The 21,459-nt window shown below is 34.3% G+C and overlaps 3 protein-coding genes across 3 annotated transcripts in view; 2 read left to right on the top strand and 1 right to left on the bottom strand.

Moving 5' to 3' along the window:
* The first annotated feature begins 228 nt into the window (after nt 1-228).
* LOC113771122 (LRR receptor-like serine/threonine-protein kinase FLS2) lies at nt 229-11,264 on the top strand. The gene is made up of 6 exons (XM_027315741.1): nt 229-661; nt 734-1,069; nt 6,298-6,531; nt 8,066-8,368; nt 9,904-10,314; nt 10,504-11,264. Exons 1-6 carry the CDS (start codon nt 229-231, stop codon nt 11,262-11,264), a joined length of 2,478 nt encoding a protein of 825 aa, XP_027171542.1.
* Nucleotides 11,265-17,746: 6,482 nt separating this feature from the next.
* Nucleotides 17,747-19,688, bottom strand: LOC113771121 (probable LRR receptor-like serine/threonine-protein kinase At3g47570). Its single transcript, XM_027315740.1, has 2 exons — nt 17,808-19,688; nt 17,747-17,764 (listed from the first exon to the last, which is right to left on the bottom strand). The coding sequence occupies exons 1-2, from the start codon at nt 19,686-19,688 to the stop codon at nt 17,747-17,749; spliced, it is 1,899 nt and encodes a 632-aa protein (XP_027171541.1).
* Nucleotides 19,689-21,369: 1,681 nt separating this feature from the next.
* Nucleotides 21,370-21,459, top strand: part of LOC113771119 (LRR receptor-like serine/threonine-protein kinase FLS2) — a 4,365-nt gene continuing 4,275 nt past the window's right edge. Inside the window, exon 1 of the mRNA XM_027315739.1 lies at nt 21,370-21,377. Within this exon, the coding sequence (XP_027171540.1) occupies nt 21,370-21,377 (8 nt within the window). The remainder of the gene's footprint in view (nt 21,378-21,459) is intronic.

Raw genomic sequence — 21,459 nt, 5'->3', positions numbered from 1 at the left:
TACTCCACACATATTAATGTGACTTGGGAATTGGTCAAACGGTCACCAGAGAGAAAGGTTGTGACTTGCAAATGGGTCTTTAAAAGGAAGGAAGGAATTTCTCCAGTTGAGGGCATCAAGTATAAAGCACGTGTTGTTGCAAGAGGGTTCACTCAAAGAGAATGAGTAGACTACAATGAGATTTTCTCACCAGTGGTCAGACACACTTCTATCAAGGTGCTACTAGCAATGGTTGCACATCAGGACTTAGAACTTGAGCAACTAGACGTGAAGACAGCTTTCCTACATGGAGAGTTAGATGAAGAGATTTATATGATTCAACCAGATGGATTCCATGTTTCGAGAAAAGAATATTATGTATGCAAGTTGAAGAAATCCTTGTATGGATTAAAGCAGTCCCCAAGGCAGTGGTACAAAAGGTTTAACGGCTACATGATTGAGCTCGGCTACAACAGAAGTCAGTATGATTGTTGTGTATATCACAACAAACTTGAAGATGGTTCGATGATCTACTTGATTCTGTATGTAGATGATATGCTCATAGTTGCGAGGAACAAAACTGATATACAGAAGTTGAAAAGTCTTCTCAGTGCAGAGTTTGAGATGAAAGACTTGGGTGCAGCACAGAAAATTCCGGGAATGGAGATTTTCAGGGATAGAGGTTAGAAGAAACTTTTCTTATCACAGAAGAGCTATATTGAGAAGGTACTGTCCAGATTTAGCATGTCTACAGCAAAGCCCTTGAATACTCCGAGTGCAGCAAATGCTCAACTATCTGTTACACTCGCACCACAGTCAGAAGCAGAGATAGAGTATATGGCTAAGGTTCCCTATTCTAGTGCAGTGGGCAGTTTGATGTATGCCATGGTCTGCACTAGACCTAATCTGGCACATACAGTTAGTGTTGTTAGCAGATTCATGGCTAATCCTGGAAAGGAGCACTGGCTGGCATTGAAGCGAATTTTTCGTTATCTGAGAGGTACGTATGATGTTGGTCTCATCTATGGAGGTGATACAGAGTGTTTGGTTACAGGCTATTCAGATTCTGATTATGCTGGAGATGTTGACGGTAGGAGGTCGATGACTGGTTATGTCTTCACTCTTGGGCATTATGTAGTTAGTTAGAAAGCAACTCTACAACCTACAGTGACTCTGTCCACTACTGAAGCAGAGTATATGGCACTAACGGAGGCTGCTAAGGAGGGAATTTAGTTAAAGGGATTAGTTGGAGATCTTGGCCTACATCAGGATCAGGCTAATATATATTGTGATAGTCCCAGTGCAATATGTCTAGCCAAGGATCAAGTTTATCATGAGAGGATTAAACACATTGATAACACTTAAGTTACATTTAGTAACTATGTCATAACTCAGTTACAAGCGTATCTCAGCCTTACTATTATCTACTCATTTCAAAGATAATTGGGTTGCCGACCGGTTAGTTAGTATTTTCCTAACTCTCATCTCCCTTGCTCGACCCAAACCCAATGTTTTGAAAATTGGATCGGACCGGCCGGTTTGATCGGTTGAACCACGAATCGGGTTCTATGTCACGGTTGACTTTGTCAGAAAATCAATCAAAAACCGGTCGACCCGTGAAAACCGTTGAACCGGAGGTTTCCAGTTTTCAACTTTCCTCTCTTTTTTTTCTTTTTTTTTTAAGTTTTGCAAAATGCAGCTATCAAAATTCGAACTCAAGACCTTTTGTAATAGAAAACCAATGTATTAACCATTGCACCATCACATCTTATTAGTTTTTTTTGATAACTTATTTATATAAAACAAACACTCATATTTCTTTTTTCTATTTTTCTTACAAAGATCTCATCCTCTCATAACTCTTTCTTTTTAATCTTCAACTCTCTCTCTCTCTCTCTATCCTCTTTTCTTTTGTCACTCCCTTTTTAATCAAACCTCTTTATTTTTAATTTATTGATGTTTTCTTCCATCTTTTAATTTTGTTTTTGTCCATTAAATTGAAAAAAGTTAAAAAAGAATTATTTTTCTTTAACCCAAATTATTTAATGCTACAACCACTCACTTTTATCTCATTTTTTGTTTCTTATCAAGTTTACATTTCTATTTTCGATTCTCTTGACTTCCTTCGAACTCCAAACTTCCTTTTTTAAATTGCAATTTCTAAATCCCTAAAACGTAAATTAAAATTTAAGTTCACAATATCTAAATTCTCATAGACGTGAATTTTGTATAATTTCAAAATATTGTGATATTTTTGGGTTGGATTTAGATATAATTGAAATTGAGATGAAATTTATTTGTTTTAACTTATAATTTAAAATTTTTATTTTTAAAAATCCAAGTTATTAAAAAATAGTAAACTTTTCATCATATAAAGTATTAAATTAGTCCATTACATGTCTTATTTTGTGCATATATATATTTATATAAATTATTTTTTAAAAAATCATTGAACTGGGATTGAACAGATCTGACCGGTTGAACCTTGATCATTTCACTTCACCGGTTCAATTAACGGTCCGATTTTTAAAACATTGCCCAAACCTCTTCTCCTTCCTTTTCGAAGAGCCCCTGGATCTTTTTTCGTCCCCACCCATCACTCAAATCTTTCTTCTCTTCTCCGCCATGGCCAATATCTCACCACAAGTCTTTCCCTTCGGCTCCTCCAAACACTGCCTATACAGCTTTTATGCCAAACTCGGCAGTATCATATCAGATTCCCTCTTACATTAATTTCCCTGTACCCAAATCTCCCTTCCCTACATAAATTGAGTTTTCCACTCTAACTTTGTTTTGCAAAGATGAACTTTCAGGTGCTTATATAAAATTTGGTCTGTTGACTACTAGGCTTCAAAGTGTAACATAACTAAATTGGAAAATATCTAACTCCTATTTTGTCTTCTGTTGGTGTACTTGAAAGCTAAAACAAGTGCAAACAGGTGTGAAAAGATCCATAACATAGTAGTGTTGATTTAATTGTTGGGTGTGGTTATGCAAACCACCATAAAGTGGTTTGCCATTCATGACTTTAAGGTCTGATGAATTTTAAGGTAAAGGTAGAATCTGAGTTGGAGGGGAGAAATAGAAAGAGAAGACTTCTGCATGATTTTGTCAGTTGGTGCCGGAGTGGGATTAGGCTGTGTTTTTGGTTGGACAGTGATGGGCTGTTGCATAAATTATAATTTTTTTGAGGGCTACCTTTAAAAAGAAAGGTTCAACTGTACCAACCGGTTGAATTCATGTCTGTAAGTGTGAGACTTGAAGTATTGTCCTATTCTTTTAAGTGTATTTTTCAAATACTATTATGCAACATTTCTTGATGGTATTACAATTGAGGTGGGTTAGATCAATATCAAACTTTTTTGAATAATTTTGAGCCTTCTTGTTAGAATGAGTTTTAATTTGTTAGAAACCAAGGCAGGTTATGTGCTTATTTTCAAACCATAATGAGAATCTGGTAAGAAGTTAGACTAGAGGAGAGATTAACTGTAATTTACCCTCTTTATAAAGTGTGACAAACTACATGATACGACTATAGATTTCTCTATGCCTGATACAACTGGTTTTCAACAGTATATGTATCATAATAAATATCTTCTTTTTAATCTCTATGTGCTTTAGAGATCTTGGGTTCAAATGTCCTTTCTTTCTCTTTATTTTTATTGTTAAATTCCATCCTTCTCTTACTTTTTTTTTTAAATCTCCACGTGTCTATGGAGAAAAATTTTGAAGCTTACTTCCTTCTTTAATGCATGCATAAAAAAAGGGTCCAAAAATTATGCTATCGAAACTTTCCCAGAAAATAATGCAGTAGTAAAATTTCCAACGCGCAACGACTTGTAACACATTCAAGAGTAATGTCATCACTCAACAGGAACTCCATAAATTGGTACATGAATTTCAGCTGAAACAGGAACTCACTTTGAAAGAAAACTAGAAGAAAATCTGAGATTGGACTTTGGACATAAAATAGAAATCAAAACTTCATCCACCCTCTCATAATAAATCTACAAACTTGTTTTTCTCTTTTTCCTTGATGGATACCTACCAAATCAGTGGACCAAGAAATTAATGGGCTTAGTAAAATTAGAGAAATAATTTAAACAAGCTAAAATTTCAAGAAGATTGTATCGTAGTACATGAATTTTCGTGCGTAGATGTCTGGTTTATAAGGCTTTATCTTAGAAATGATGTCTTTCTATCATTGGTTTTTATAGCAATGAAGGATGATGTCCCGATCAACTTATAGTGTATCCCAAGACTATACCAACGCTTATGTTTTTTAGACCATTACAACATTTATTACAAAACTGAAAACGTGTATGTTAAGGGACTTAGGAGACGACTCCATGGCATTACTGCTTATGATGACTGATTCAAACGATCAAATAGCTTACACTTTTCTGCTCATGTGACCATGTCAAAACCAAAATTGGTGTTGATGTACAAGCACTTCTAGGATCAAGTTATTTTGTCATACATGTACATATGCACGAACGAATTCTACAATATGAAAGTATCATTGTAAACCCACATCCATGAGTCTTAACTCAAAATCACTGTATGAATGCGTTACGTACACTACATGAGAAAAAAAAATGTCTACGAATTTTTTCAAGAGTTATATGCACATTTTAGAACAAGGGAATTAGTGGTCCTTTCTGGGCTGCCAATCAATAGTGGAGTTAAGACCACCGGTTAACAACGTAAAAAAATTTTTTTGGATGAATATCGAGAAAAAAATTATGTCAATAATGGATTAAAAATTAGAGATACACAAAGATGCTATTGCAAGCAGTGGCGAAGCCACATAGGATTGAGGGTAGGCAATTCCCCCTCCCCATCAAATTTAATAAAATTATATAATGGTCTTGAACATTTTTAAAATTTTTAAATTTGCACCATTTTTTTCATCCCCTCAATTTCATAGAGTGAGAGATTCGGATAATATGGTATGGGTAGATAACTTTAAAATGTGAATCATTTAGCTTCCAAAAATGTAAAGTAAGAAATACAATATGACTATAAGATTAAATCACATAAAATGAAATAGTCAGATAGAAATTGAGGATTGGTATAAGCATCAAGGGTGCAGAGTGAAATTAGGGCAAACAGTAAATTGTTGATGGAACCTACATTTGCAATAGAGGAGGGGTATACGTGGATGAGGTATTAGTTCATTTATCTTCCGTCTTTGAATGGTTCAATTGTGCATACTGCATACTTTTGGATGAACTACTTCATTTTTAATCTCTAACAGTTCTATTAAGACTTGGTTCTACTTTAAAGAATTTATCTCAAATAATTGCAAGTAAAATAGTTTATACATTCTTTTCGTGAAGATCCAGAACTTATACAAGACAAGAAGAATATTTAATCTATGCTTCCCGTTTAAACTCTGAGGAGATAGCATTGAGCAACTGGTTGGTAGGTAACTCTAGCTTTATTTCAACTCATCTTGTGATGACACATTTAAACATCGCAACTGAGGAAAGTATAAGATCAGCGAAACTGCTTTGTAATTTTTCTGGCTTCATTAGGAATATAAGTGTAAAATAAAGCATCGTTGAACTTGTTTCTGTGTTGAACGAAAGATGACGTACCACAATTATGAGGAAAAAATGCATTCTACTGTCGGTGTACGTTGTGAAGTCTTGGTCGACCTACCCCAATATTCCAGAATGCACGTTAAAGACTTTTAACAGTTTCTTTGCAAACATATAAGAAAATGAATACTATGACAAAAAAAAAAAGAAAATTTAAAAATTAAAAAAGAAAATGAGCTGACAGCCTTTGGCAATCATTTTTTAAGAAGCATTCAGGTTACCCTAGATTTTGCTTAATATTCATTTTCTAAAGAAGAATCACAAGATTTAGAAAAAATGCTACTGAAAAAAAAGGGCAAATTACTTTTTATCCTCCCTGTGGTTTAGTATCTTTCTTCATAACTCGCTTATAGTTTCAAAAACTATATATAACCCCCCATAATTTGAATTAAAATGTTAAAGTGACGGAAATGATTATTCGTAACAGAATCTTTAAAAATATCAAAATTACCCTTATAAATACATGACACACTAATCCTATATGATTTTATATTTTATTATATAACCCCCTTATAGTTTAATGCTTTACCATATAGTCCCCTTATGATTTTCAGAAAGGTGTGACATTTTAAGTGACTCCGTTACGAATAATCATTTCTGTCACTTTGACACTTTAATCCAAACAATAAGGAGGGTTATAGTAGTTAGCTTTCAGGTTCTTTGCCATTGGCGATATTCAATATTTCCGCATTGGAAATTATTGCTTTTCAAGGTAATAGCCTGTCTGGTAGTCTTTCATCCAGCATATGTGCCCGTCTTCAAGGACTCTCATGGCTTGACCTTTCCCATAATGAATTAAGTGGCATGATACCAGCATCCTTATCTAAATGTTCAAAGCTTCGTGTACTGGGGTTGTCATACAACAACTTTAGTGGAGTTATGCCGGAAGAAGTTGGGAACTTGACGGCACTCCAGCAACTATATCTTGGTCACAACGATTTAGAAGGTACCATCCTAACTCTTTGCATTTATGCTGAAATCAATAAAAAAAAAAAAAGGGGGTTGCATTAACTAGTTATATATCCTCAAACAAATAAATATTTGAAAAAATCGTTCAAAACGTCCTTAATTTACATTTTGTAAAATAATTTTTTTTATCCCTTACTTTTAAAAGTATAATTTTACGTCTTACAAATTCAAATTGGTTAATTGATTCCTACCTAGGTTTCCGATTAATTTTTGACCGAAATTCACCACGTGCCTTGCATGTGATTATTTTTTAGGGGCAAAATTGTCAAATTGGATCTATAGTCTCTTACATTTCACAAAATGAATTGTTTCGTCGCTCACATTTCACAAAATGAATATTTTCATCCCTCATTGATCATGTGTACGAATAATTTTTTTTTTTATTCACATATATATCTATCTGATTTCACATGAACAATACGAATAGCGTATAATATATCTTCATTTGATTTCACATAAATAGACTAATTGTAGTTGTACACATGCTATTCAATATATATTTATGGGTTTAAAACTAACGATTTTGTTTTAAACCTATATATATATATTCGATTTCACCATATGAACCTATTCAATATTTGTGACATTTTCTTTTTTGGTAATAATTCATTTATTGAGTTGTGTAATAAGGCCATCTAATTAATCGGTCTTAACTCGAATTCTATAATCATGCTAACAAATTGTAGTTTAAATCTAAAGTTTCTACTCGCCATCTTTAAAACCAACAGTTGAATTACTTGTCTTATGTTTGTTTTAAAAGTTGAAAGTGTCAATCACTTCTTTTTGTCATACTTTTTCTTTGTTTATTTTTTCTGGTCAAATTTAATTCGATATAAACACTTGATAAAGTTTAGGATTAATTGTCTTCTTTGTTTTCAATTTTCGAGTAAAAGAAAATAAAAAACTAACAATTTTTGTTAAAATTCGTGTATATATCTATTTAATTTCGCCTGATCTATTTAATTTCACCTGAACATACTGTTCAAGTGAAATTAAATAGAGATATATTACATGCTATTCGTATTGTTCAGGTGAAATCAAATAAATATATACATGAGTTTTTTTAAAAAAAAAAAAGTTATTACACATAATCAATGAGGGATGAAAAAATTCATTTTGTAAAATGTGAGGGATAAAAAAAATTTATTTTGTGAAATGTAAGGAACGAAACAATTCATTTTATAAAATGTGAGGGACTGTGGATCAGATTATGTAAATTTTGATTTGATAATTTTGTCCTTAAAAAATGATCACATGTAAGACATATGGTAGATTCCTACCCAAAACTAGGCAGAAACCTAGATAGGGACCAAATTTGACCAATGTGAATTTGTAAGGGACGTAAAAGTACACTTTTAAGAATGAGAGACGAAAAAAATCATTTTGCAAATTGTGGGGGACATTTTGAACGATATTTCCTAAATATTTTATTGATTAGGAATTTAAGACTGTCATTTAATTCTCTGCAAGGGACAATTCCAATGGAGATTGGGAATCTAAACAAATTGAAGATAGTGGAAATCAACAACAATCAGCTTTCCGGTTCTTTGCCACGGAGGTGTTCAATATTTCGTCATTGGAGACTATTGATTTTGCTGGTAATAGCCAATCTGGTAGTCTTCCAGTCAGCATATGTTCCCGTCTTCAAAGACTCAAATGGCTTGATCTTTTCTATAACAAATTAAGTGGTATGATACCAGCATCCTTATCCAAATGTTCAAAGCTTCGTGTACTGGGGTTGTCATACAACAACTTTAGTGGAGTGATGCCAGAAGAAGTTGGGAATTTGACGGCACTCCAGGAACTATATCTTGGTCACAACGATTAGATGGTACCGTCCTAACTCTTTTTGCATTTTTACTTGAAATAAAAAAAAAAGTGCCGCATATAACTAGTTATATATTCTCAAACAATTAAATATTGTATTGATTAGTAGTTTAAAGGCTTGTATGAAGGGAATTCGAAGGCACACAAATATTGGGGCCATGTTTGTTAATTAGGAAAATTGACTTAATCTAATTGGGAAAAATACCAAAAGAATGGTTCAAACTAACCTATATGATTTGTTTTACTTAAATCGAATTTCAAAGTTCAAATACTTGATACTAAATTTACAAGAGGTTTATAAAAACACATAATTACGTGATCATGTACAAGAAGATAATGTAATTATTTATCATGGTTGTAAATGTTAACCAAGTTCATGCACGGTAATACATGCATTGCTGTTAACAAACGAAAGAACAAAAGAGGGCTGTGTTGGTGATGTAAGGGTTGTATTGGTGGGCGATTTGTAAGTACCTCTATAAGTGACATATGCTCTTGGAGGCCTGCCCTGCCCTGTGGTGGTAACCGGAGCCGAACCCACCCAAACTTTTTTTTTTTTACGAAAAAAAAACAAAATATAGAACAAAACAACAACTCCATGTCATATGTATGCAAGTTTGCCCTTTTGTCATCTTTAAACCCTATAGACAGGCAGGCATGCATGCATACATACATACATAGATACACATATGTGTATGTATATATATCTTGTGTTGGTTGTAGTGCAAATTCATTTTAGTTGTTTGAGAATTTTTGAGTTAAAAATTTTAATTTAAAGATTTTGGGCTGCAAAATAACACAAAGAAACCAAAAGTATGGATTACATTATGGAGAGAATATAGATAATGTTTCATATTGTGCGGTTAAATTCTTTATAGTATCTATATTTTACTTTAATTAAGGGAAGGCAATTCATTTTTGAGAAAACATCATCACAAAGAATAAGTACAAATAGAGCCATGCAACCTGCAAAGCACGTACTTCAAACTAGTCTTAGAAAAAAGTCTAATAATCATAGTAGAAACATTTTTTTTAATAAGAAAAAAGGTTTTAGGTAAATTCTTTACAACAATTTAACATAAGTTAAAAAAAAAATCATCCAGCTCATAATTTGAATATACTGCCCAATAATTTTTGATGCTTGAATGTAAAATCTTAGGTTCTGAAATTTTAATTTACATACTGGTCAATCATATTTCACTAGTACAAAGTTTTTAGAATCAGGTTTTACCGTCTAAAGACAATTTTGTAAGTGTGATTTTCATAGAGGTTGAGAATTTGGGAGAAAGGGTCGGTTTAAATATTAAAATGAGAGAAATTACAAGTAAGAGGTTCTCAATTCAAAACCTTTTCACTTACCAAAAAAAAGAAAGGAAGTTGAAAACTTAACTTGGCTTAGGATACGATCTCTCAGTGACAGTAAGTTGACAGGTACCACACATTTCATGAACATTGTACTATCCTAGCTCATAATATTTGGGATCCATTTTATGCATTAACATTTGTATATTTCATAACTCAGGTAGCATTCCAGAAGAGTTTGGCAACCTAAAGTATCTAGAAGTACTTAATATGGACTTCAATAGCCTAACTGGATCCATACCCGCTCAAATTTTCAACATCTCAACACTGCAAATATTGGGCCTTGAGGGCAATAAGCTTTCTGGAAGACTTCCGCCCTCCATGGGTTATGGATTAATCAACCTCGAAGAACTTTGTCTCAATATGAATGAGTGTGATGGAGTAATACCACCCTCAATCTCAAATGCATCTAAATTAACTGTGTTGGTCTTGAATTCAAACAGATTTAGTGGTCCAGTTCCAAACTCTATTGGGGACCTAAGACTTCTAAGACGGCTGATTCTCTATGAAAATCATTTGGCAACTGAACCTTCATCAAGAGAATTGAGTTTTATCAATTACTTGACAAATTGTAAGTATCTAAAACACTTATCTTTTGGTGACAATCCATTGCATGGTTTTCTTCCGGTATCGGTTGGGAATCTTTCAACTTCTATGGAGAAATTCTATGCCTATTTATTGTAGAATCAAGGGAAGCATTCCCGATGCATTTGGGAATTTGAGCAATCTATTGACTTTGAGTCTATATGGAAATCAATAGCGTGGACCCCTTCCATCGGAGTGAGACACTTGCAAAAACTCCAAGGTTTAAGTTTGACATCCAATCAACTGAGTGGTTCAATTCCAAATAGTCTTTGCGAGTTAAAGAGCTTATACAAATTGTATCTGAAAGCAAATCAGCTTCGTGGGTCAATAACATCATGCTTAAGCAATGTTAGTTCGCTGAGAGAAATTTTCTTTGATGGAAACTTCTTAAACTCAAGCATTCCTGCTGGCTTATGGAACCTCACCGATCTCTTGTATTTGGATTTGTCCTCTAATTTACTGAGTGGCTCACTACCTCAAGAAGTTCAAAATTTGAAGGCAATAACACTATTGGGTCCAAGAAATCATCTTAGTGGAAGTATTCCAAGTTCCATTGGAGGTTTGCAAAGTCTAGCCAACCTTTCTTTAGCACAAAATCAGTTTGAGGGACCTATTCCAGACTCACACGGTCATATTATAAGCTTGGAGGTTTTGGACCTATCCAATAACAATCTATCAGGTCCCATCCCAAAGTCCTTGGAGGTACTCTCATATCTCACTCATCTTAATCTTTCTTTCAACCACTTAGGAGGAGAAATTCCCTCTGGTGGTCCTTTTGAGAACTTCACACACGAATCATTCATGTGTAATGGTGAATTGTGTGGAGCCCAAAGATTTCATGTTCCTCCATGTTGGAGTCACAAAAAAGTATTTCACATGTTAGGCATTATATTGAGTATAACAGCAGCAGTAATTGCTGTTGCAAAGGAAGAATGAGGTTTCAAGAAATGCTGATTTGTTGCCCATGGGACTGCCGAAAAGGATTTCGTATTATGAACTGGTCCAAGCAACCAATGACTATGATGACAGTAATTTACTTGGCAAAAGAAGTTTTGGATCTGTATACAAAGGTACTTTAACAGATGGGACAGTTGTTGCTGCGAAAGTTTTCTCTTTCCTCTTAGAAGTCACTTCTAGGAGTTTTGATATGGAATGTGAAATTTTGCGCAACCTTCGCCACAGAAACCTGATCAAAGTGATTGGTAGTTGCTCTAACCTAGACTTCAAAGCCTTAGTGCTCGAATATATGCCCAATGGAGCCTTGAGAAAAGGTTATACTCCCACAACCATTGCTTGGATTTAGTGCAAATAATAAGCATGATGGTGGATGTTGCTTCGGCATTGGAATATCTCCATTTTGGCTATGCAAAACCGGTGGTTCATTGTGATTTGAAGCCTAGTAACATATTGCTTGACGAACATATGATTGCGCATGTAAGTGATTTTGGTATTGCAAGATTCTTGGATGAGAGAAACAGTGTTATGCATACCAAGACCCTTGCAACACTTGGATATATGGCCCAGGTTGAGCATATCTGACTTTTTCTTTAATTGCTTTTATATCTCTTTTTTGTATGAAAATATGTCAATTTCATGAGTTTTCTCTTTCCCTTCAACTATGATAGATTGATAGATTTCCTTGTGCAGTACAGAGTTTGGACTTGAAGGCCTAGTGTCAACAAGAATTGATGTGTACGGTTTTGGCATAATTTTGATGGAAACATTTTCAAGAATGAAGCCTAGTGATGAGATATTCAATGAAGATTTGACCCTGAAGAATTGGATAGAAGAATCTGTACCTAATGCAACAGTTCAGGTTATAGATGGCAACTTACTCAGGCAACAAGATGAGCATTTCAGTGAGAAATTGGAGTGTGTTTCAATGATCTTCAAATTAACTCTAAGTTGCTGCACCGAATGCCCACAAGATCAGATCAATATGAAAGAAGTTGTGGCAGCGCTTAAGAAGATAAAACGTCAACTTGACACTTTATCGGATACCTGAAAGATGGAAACGTCAATGTGAAAGAAGTTACTTGGGCTGATATTTGCTCCACCAACACCAAAAATATAGTGGTTTATGGGTGCAGAAATTGGCTGGCAGTTTGATTTGTGAACTTTTATGGGATAACATAGCTCCAACAAAAGGATTAGTGCTACTCTTCTGCCTTATCAAATGTTGAAATTAGGGTGCTTCAATAACTACCCAATGGGTACCAAGCTAGATTTTTAGTGTTGTTTTTATGGTCGAATTTATGACTCTATTTATATATGAAGTTTTTCTATGTCTTCTTCAGGTATGTGGAAAACATTTTGTTCGAAAATCTTTTTCCTTTTTTTTTTTAAAAAAAAAAATCTGTCTCTGCTTCCCACAAAATCTGGACAGACATGAAACCTGTGGGCCCTAGCTGAGACTCATTGATCAAGAGGACAATGTAATTTAGTGCAAAACAAGATTTTTTTTTTTTTTTAAGAGCATGGGGCTGAGAATTGTTGTCTTTTTTTTTTTTTTTTGCTGACGGAGTCAGTGTCCGGATCAATCCTTACGGAGCCCGATTAATCCCACTCCGGCCCGGGAGGAGAGGCCCCTTCCCCTCGAACACGGTAACCCTGGGACTCGATCCCTGGTGGGAAGCTGGACAACGACTTCCAAGGGGCTGTCGTGACCAAACGAGTTGCGCAGGAGGGGGGCTGAGAATTGTTGTCCAACGCTACATCTTTTTAGGATTAAAGATACAATCACAACACCAGAACTTGGTTTTGGCCCAACAACCAATTTTTTTTTTCCAGGATTCAAAACTTTAAATCTCTCCAGTTGCAAACTTGTAGTGTTTAATCCACATATGCAACTGTCCAACAGTGAATTCTTTTTCTATCTCTCTCCGTCTCTTTTTTTTCGTTTAGATGTTGTTTGGGAATTTCAGAAAGTCAGATATTATTTTTGTAGAAAAATACAAAATCTATGCAATGTCAAAACCCTTTCCTGCTTGGGATTCTCTAGGATCGAGGAACATTGTTAGTATACAGTTGTGAAGATAAAAGGTATTCAAATTCAGTACTTCTTTTTCGGTTCTATAGACGCGCTTTGGAGTTTGGAGAATTTTGCTAGTGCAATCATTCAATTTACAGGTAGACTGGACTAAGTCTTCTATACGGAAGATATTCAGCTCATGAAAGAATGTTGAGCACATATTTCCCACTTGCACAATTATTTGGGGCTTGCTACTATATATTATGTTTGCACAAATGGGAATTCAACATAGTGCTAATAATTGAGGTGACATGGATGTAGAATTATGGGCCATTGAAGAAATTTCTTTGGAAATGGGCAGTGGATAGTTAAAGTGATGGAAGGAAAAGGATTTTCAACAGGTGAGAAATCAAGAGAAGATAAAAAAAACAAAAGCACGATTGATTTCTTTAAGGAAGTTTCCAAATTGTGTAGGCCACCTAGATGCGATGACTGTAATAACCAAGCCACTATTCCGTTAGATTCTAAGGTTATCATTCACTTTAAAAAAAAAAAAAAAAAAGGTTATCATTCAGTTTTTTGCTGAAAATCCTCCGACTCTGACTCCCAATCACTTTCCACCATTAATCTTGAATCATTCAGTTTTGTGTTGTATCCCCCAACGTACGGGACCTTTTGCTTGGAGGATATTAGAGGTGCTAAATTCCGTCCTATGGTAGTAAATTACTCTGATACTTAGGATTTGTTTTCGATTGATTATTTTAGCTAATTATATATTTTAATTTTAAATAATTAGTTTTTTGTTATTTTACATTCGCATTTACGTTTGTATTTAGATTCTAGATTTTTTAATTATCTAAAAAAGCTGTAATCTATAATCTATCAAAAAGTAGCTTTTACAAATTTTAATTATTCTCTATAATCAATTTCTGTAATTGGATTTCACAAAATTTAAATCGAACGAGAATAAGGCCTAGTAAAACTCTGCTTTCCAGATTTGATTTTTTGTAGTTGACAGTTCTAAGTCCTAATAGAGCACCAATGCCTATAAATCATTTTCCTAGCCACTTAATAAAATGTTGGGTAAATAATATTTTACCCCCCTGTGGTTTACCCTTTTTTTAACATAACCCCCCTATGGTTTTAAAAGCTATACATAACATCCTCATGGTTTGGATTAAAGTGTCAAAGTAACGGAAATAGTTACTCGTAACAGAACTTCTAAAAATATCAAAATTACCCTTATAAATACATGACACATTAACCCCGTATAATTTTTATATTTTATCATATAACCCCCTTATGGTTTAATATTTTACCATATGACCCCCTTATGATTTTCAATATATACACATAACCCCCCTTGGTTAATACATAAATTTCAACTTTACATAAGGGTAATTTTGACATTTTAGGTGACGCCGTTATAAATGATCATTCCCGTCACTTTGACACTTTAATCCAAACCATAAGGGAGTTATGTATAGCTTTTGAAACTATAGGGGAGTTATGTAAAAAAAGGCTAAACCACAGGGGGTAAAGTGGAATTTACCCTAAAATGTTTTGTTAGATCTAGAAATAACAGCATCCTTTTGAATAGAAGAAAAAAAATTTAGTTTGATGGGATTCAGACCTCTGATGTTAATAGTCAATCAAGATCTAATAATGAACCCCACTCTAATATAGTACCAATTTATTGGGTTTCAGACACGGAATGAATCACTATTGAAAAATTAAGTACATAATAATTTAATGATAAACAAGTTAGTAGTATAAAAATAAACAATACACAAAATTTAACGTGGTTCCTTATTGAGTCTACATCCATAGAGAGAATACCCGTTTTTTGTTATGAAAGGAAAAAATCTTATACAAGAATACAATTTAAATCCAAACCCAACGGTTGTATACCATCTCTCACACCTAAAAGTCCTCTCTTACCCCATGTACAAAGTTACATGACTCCTTGTGTGCCACTTTGTAGTACACCAATCCCCACCTATTTATAAGTCACATTTATGGACCAACATCAAAATAACAATAGGATTTAAATGCTAATTCCTAAACTCATACAAAATAGGAAATAGTTTCTAATTCCTAAACTCATATAAAAAGGAAATTCTTTAACTACTATTTCAAGTAATTAAAACAATTAAGAAACTAGTTACTCCAATACAAAATAAAGAATCCACTTAAAAGAAATTAAGCCAATGTGAAGAGAATCTAATAGAAATAGTAAAAGTGCATGCCATCAATAATGGAATTATCTTTCAAGTGCTCAGCAGAGCAACCTGAGGAGAGGATACTAATTGGAGATGTTCCAACTTCACTTTAAAAATAAAATAAAATTCTCCACATTAAGAGCTAACAAAAGCCCCAAAGATAGTACGCATAAGAGAAATTTAGAGTGATATAGCTTGATGCCATCGTAAATATTCCCACATTTAGACCAAATATAGGTGCAAATAATTTAGGGTAACAGTGATAACATCATAATTGATCTTTTGATTTTATATGAGCTAAGTGGTTGTAGCCTTTGTTTCTTCTCTTGTAAAACAGCTAACAAATGTTGCCCTCTAAAGCATGTATATAATTCTCCCCTTTACTTGTACATTTTTTTTGGTACGTTATTTATTGAATTTAATCAAGACAAAGCTCTCTTTTTGGTAACACTGGTTCACTTCAGTTCCCTAAACAACTTAGGATAACCAAACAGAGAATCTGTGCCAACTGAGCTTGTTTATATTGTGTACAAGTAAATAGTTTGAAAGGACATATATTTAGGTCTAGGATAACTTTTGCTAGAAACTTCCTGGTAAGTGGAAGCATGTTCTTCTTTACTTGCCTCACATGTCAGTAGACTTTTCCTTTGAGGTAGCTCTGCCACCCCAGTGTTGGAAACTTTTTAACTAATCTCTGTGTTGAAAATTGCAATGTTTCACCCTAATATTATCTACATGAATTCTATTAGACTAGACTTTTTTTTTGTTAAAACTAAAAAAAAAAAAAAATCAAAGGATGCTGGCTGAAAGTCTATAAGATCAAAGGACTCCAACAACAAGGACATTGTTATTATCTCTGGCTAGTAACTATTACATCAGTGTCCTCAATACAGTCAATACTTAACCATTCTTTAAATTAAAATGGTGCATTTCTTTATAAAAATGCTTCACCAATTCTCAGATACTTCATAATTGCAGAACTCTGTTTTTGTTCCACACCCCAAGTCCAATAGAGTTTTATATCGACCTAATTCACTTCTCACAATTTTCGTTCCATGTATAAATGGACAACTCAAATTAGGCAAGGTTATTAAAGTTCTGATATGTGATGATTCAAAGAATCCCAAAAGACTTGTGATTTAGAACAAAGGGAAGTGACAGTTGCCAACAAAAGCCATGCTTTCACTTAACTCTTTAAACGGCTTGTAGGATATAACTGTTGTAAAGGAAGAAGAACAGATGACAGCTACTATTCTTTCTGTAGTTTAGAGAGCAACCTAAGCAACCTGATGCATTCATTTGTAGTAACGAAACATTTATTGCAATCTTAATACATGATAAGGCTAAAAGATACATAATCAGGTCCACATAAAAAGTAACCAAGAACTTGCTCAAAATTCAAAGAAAACAAAATAAAACCAATTATCTATTATGCCCCATAACTGAAAGTCCAAATTCGGCATATATAATGACACCTATGGAATCAAGTACATAACTCTTGAGCCTTCCAAATAATCAAGCTTTTGAACTATATAGCAATATCCGTTTGATCTGGTCAAAACATTGTACCTGATCCACTCAAGGTCTGACAGTTGGCTACAAGAAATAGTAGGCCATGAGCGCAAACGAATAAGGAAAGTAACTTCCTACCTTGAAAGATAAAATTTGCACAAAATTGCTAAGTACTTACTATCAGAAGAAGCTGCTGTTTAATTTTCTTCAAATTTGCTAAAACATCTTTCATGTTCATCCTTTCTCCTAGAGATTCTCTACAGCAGTTTAGAGCCAAATTCATGATCAATAAAACACACTTTAGCTTGTGAGTGAAATGCTCATCCTCTGGCCTTATTAAGTTTGCATCAACGACTTGAAGTGCATCAGGAAGACAATCTTCTACCCAGCTTCTAAGGCTCAAATCTCCTGAAAACATTTCATCACTAGGCTTCATCCTGGAAAAAGTTTCAATCAAAACTATTCCAAAACTATATACATCAATTCTTGTTGAAACTACCCCCTCTGATCCATACTCTGTCATAAGATTACAATAGTCAGAATAATGGAATTAGCTAAAAGATTAACAACAGATGGACAAATGTCGAAGCAAAGAAAATGTAGACTGAAAAGGATAAAAGATTAACCTGGTGCAATGTATCCCAGTGTTGCGAGGGTGTTGGTATGCAAAATACTTTCTCCTTCGCCAAACATTTTTGATATACCAAAATCACTTACATGAGCAACCATATCTTCATCAAGCAAGATATTACTAGGCTTTAGGTCACAATGTACCACAGGAGTATCATAACCATAATGTAGATATTCCAATGCACAAGCAACATCAATCATTATATTTACTCTTTGAAATAGATCTAAGAAATGGTCACGAAAGTGCAACCACTTATCAAGATTCCCATTAGGCATGTATTTGAGTACCAAGGCTTTAAAATCAGGGTTGGAGCAGCTACCGAGCACCATTGTAAGATTTCGATGGCGTAAACTCCTTAGTACCTCGCATTCTCTATCAAAGCTTTTTAATGCACCTTCCACTTGCAAGTTGAATACCTTGATAGCCACAACAATGCCATCACTTAGGATACCTTTGTAAACAGAACCAAAGCTCCCTTCTCCAAGCAAATTGCTTTCACTATAGTTATCAGTTGAGTGCAAAAGGTCATAGTAGGAAAATCTTTCATATTTTGCCACTGACATCAACTCTGTTCCACCTGAACCCTTTGGCTCCTTCAACCACCTTAGAACCAATATTGCTACAATTGCTATTATCATTATTGCTGCAATCACTGATAGACTAATGACAAGTACCTTTCTTTTTCTTGAATTACACTGACATGGTGGAACACCAAGCCTTGGGTCACCACAGAGTCCTTCGTTGTTCATGAACAATTGACCTGTAAAGTTTCTGAAGGGACCGTCTCGAGGAATTTCGCCGCTTAATCTATTAAAAGAAACATTGCATTCCTTGAGAGATTTGAGTGCCTCCATTGACTTGGGTATCACGCCGGAGAGATTATTGTGTGAAAGGTCCAAGAATTCCAAGCTGACCATATGGCTAAATGATTCTGGTATAGAGCCCTGCAAATTATTTTTTGCCAATGAAAGATTCTGTAAAGCTTGCAGCTCCCCAATTGTAGTAGGAATAATGCCTAACAATTGATTAGCCGAGAGATCCAAACTGTACGTTGCTTTGAGGTTCCCAATCTCCAAAGGTAACGATCCACTTATGAAATTTGATGAAAGGTTGAGAATTTCGAGATTTTTCATGCTCAATAGTTTAGCAGGTATCACGGAAGTCAACCTGTTGGAGTCTAGAAAAATTTGTCTCAAATTTGTCATATTTCCTAAGCATTCTGGAATACTACCAAAGAATTGATTTTGGCTCAAGTCTAACAACCCCAAACTATGTAATCCACAGAAAATGTCCAAGACATCTCTTACTTGATTGGAGTCCAAGTAAAACATCTGAAGATTTGCCAGACTATGCATAGTTCTTGGGACAGATCCAATCAATTCATTACCTGAAAAATCTAGAACTAGTAAACTGCTCAAATTGCTGATTCCGACTGGGATGTTTCCTTTGATTTTACAACTGAATGCATTCAAGTGTTCCAGAGTCGAATAGTTAGAAAAAGAAGCAGGTAGAAAACCATTTAGAGGATTCTGATCCACTCCTAGATATTTCAAGAATCTCCAAGTCATCAAGAAAGTGAAAATGCTTAATTCTGGAGATGAGGGTTCACTTGACAGCTTGTTGAAAGCCAAGTTTAGATATTCTAGATTTCTTAAACTTCCTAAAGAGTCGGGGATTGAACCTGTAAGCTCATTATTGTCAAGCGACAAAGTAACTAGCCGAGAAGCATTTGAGATGAAGCTAGGTATAACTCCACTCAAGAAATTATTGTAAATATTAAAATACTGCAGATTGCTTAGCTTATTACTCATTGTCAAAGGAATAGTTCCTGAAAACTTGTTCTGGCAGAGTTGAATTGTTTTGAGAGATGAGATGTTAAAAATTGTTGCTGGTATGGAACCCGATAATGTATTGTTGTGTAAATGAAGCTCCTCCAATTTGTGAAGGTTCCCAATCTTTTCAGGTATTCCACCTGTAACATAGTGAAGTACTTTTGTGTTAGCATACCGTCGACAGCTTTCCATTGGCAAGGCTCTAAAATTAAAAGAAAAAAAAACTTTTAGAACAATAGGAAGTTTTAGGTCCCCCTCCCCCACCCCACCCCACAAAATAAAAACCTTCTAGCAAGGCTTTAAAACCGACCTCTTTGAATATCAAATCCGTTAAAAGGAAAAGTTGATTTCATTCAACCGAAATATAGGCCTAAGTTATCCTATTACCTATAGATCAGCCTGATGCGGAGTTTTAAAGACAGTCTATGCAATTAGGAACGAAGCCATACCTGTCAATTTGTTGTTGTCAAAATCTAACTCTGTCAACATAGCTAAATCCCCTATTTCAGTTGGAATTGCACCTGCAAAATTGCAACATTTATGAGTTTGATTTGACTTGTAATGGAAAAAAAGTTGTGATCCTTTTATTTTATAGATCCAATTGTATTCTGAACTTTGCCAATGGTTTAAGCAATTAAGAGCTTTTACTTAGGAACTTTGACATACCAGTCAATTTGTTGTCGGCAAAACTTAAAATCGTCAACATAGTTAGATTCCCTATTTCATTTGGAATTGCACCTGCAAAATTTCGACTTTTATGAGATTGATTTCACTTGTATTGGAAGTATATAATAACAACATTAATTGAGATTACTAAAATTTCCTTTCAAATGCATTAATGGAAATGATATAGATGTCTATAACATGATATGGGGGAGATTTGACCCAATTATAGATCAGGTTAGATTTACACAACTGGTTTGAACTGGATTTGTGAAGGCCCAATTCCGTTAGTGTAGTGGGATAATAATTCTAACCATAACAGAATTAGACCTCATTTCCTTCTCTATGTTATATCAATCAACTCCTTTGTGCTTCATTTCTTCTTTTTCCTCTCTTTCTCTTACTCTGCTTAATCACATATGTACAATTATTAATATATATATATATAGAATTGTATATTAGGTAATATATATAATATATAATTATACATATTGTACCATGAAATATTAATAATTTATGTTGGACTTGGGTTTTATCCCACCAACTGTTTATTTTGTTACATTTGGATTTTATTCTACCAACCGTTCATTTTGTTGGATTTGGATTTTATGGGTTTGGGTTTTATTCCACCAACCATTCATTTTGTTGGCTTTGAATTTTATCCCACCAATTGTTTATTTTGTTGGATTTAGGTTTTATCCCATCAACTGGGATAAAATCCAAACCCAACAATTTATATATAAATTTATAATAATTCATAAATATTAAGTGTATATATATACTTATGTACTTAATTATGAGCTTAGGTGAAACTCGATTTGATTCCAAAACTTGTATTAAAGTGTGAGCTGAACTTGAACCTTCTAACTTAAACCTGAACCCAAAAATTCATAAGTCCGAAAATCCTATTTATTTTGTAAACCAAGTTTGGATTTATCAAAGTCCAACTCATGGAGTCCAATTAACACACCAGTCTTGGTGCAAGTCTCCAATCTAATGGATTCCCATTCTCGCGCAACTACTTGGTTCCGCCTTAAGTCGGCCTTTTGCGGAAAGTAAATCCCAAATCCTTCAACCCTTATTCCTCCTCAACTATTCCAAAATAACCTACTGTTATTATAATCTAACAAACAATAACCAATACTCTGCTTGTCCTTCAATTTCACCATCAGATTGCTACTACCTCTACCGTTGTGCGTATCGCCCTCCTATGGATCTGTATGCCATAGTTTGCTGGTGTACAATTATGTTGATAGAATGTTGTTTTCATGTGAAAATTAATGAATATGGTGATAAAGAA

Source organism: Coffea eugenioides, chromosome 5 (assembly GCF_003713205.1).
Source record: "Coffea eugenioides isolate CCC68of chromosome 5, Ceug_1.0, whole genome shotgun sequence".
Taxonomy (NCBI): domain Eukaryota; kingdom Viridiplantae; phylum Streptophyta; class Magnoliopsida; order Gentianales; family Rubiaceae; genus Coffea; species Coffea eugenioides.
This window is presented reverse-complemented; position numbering and strand designations above follow the sequence as displayed.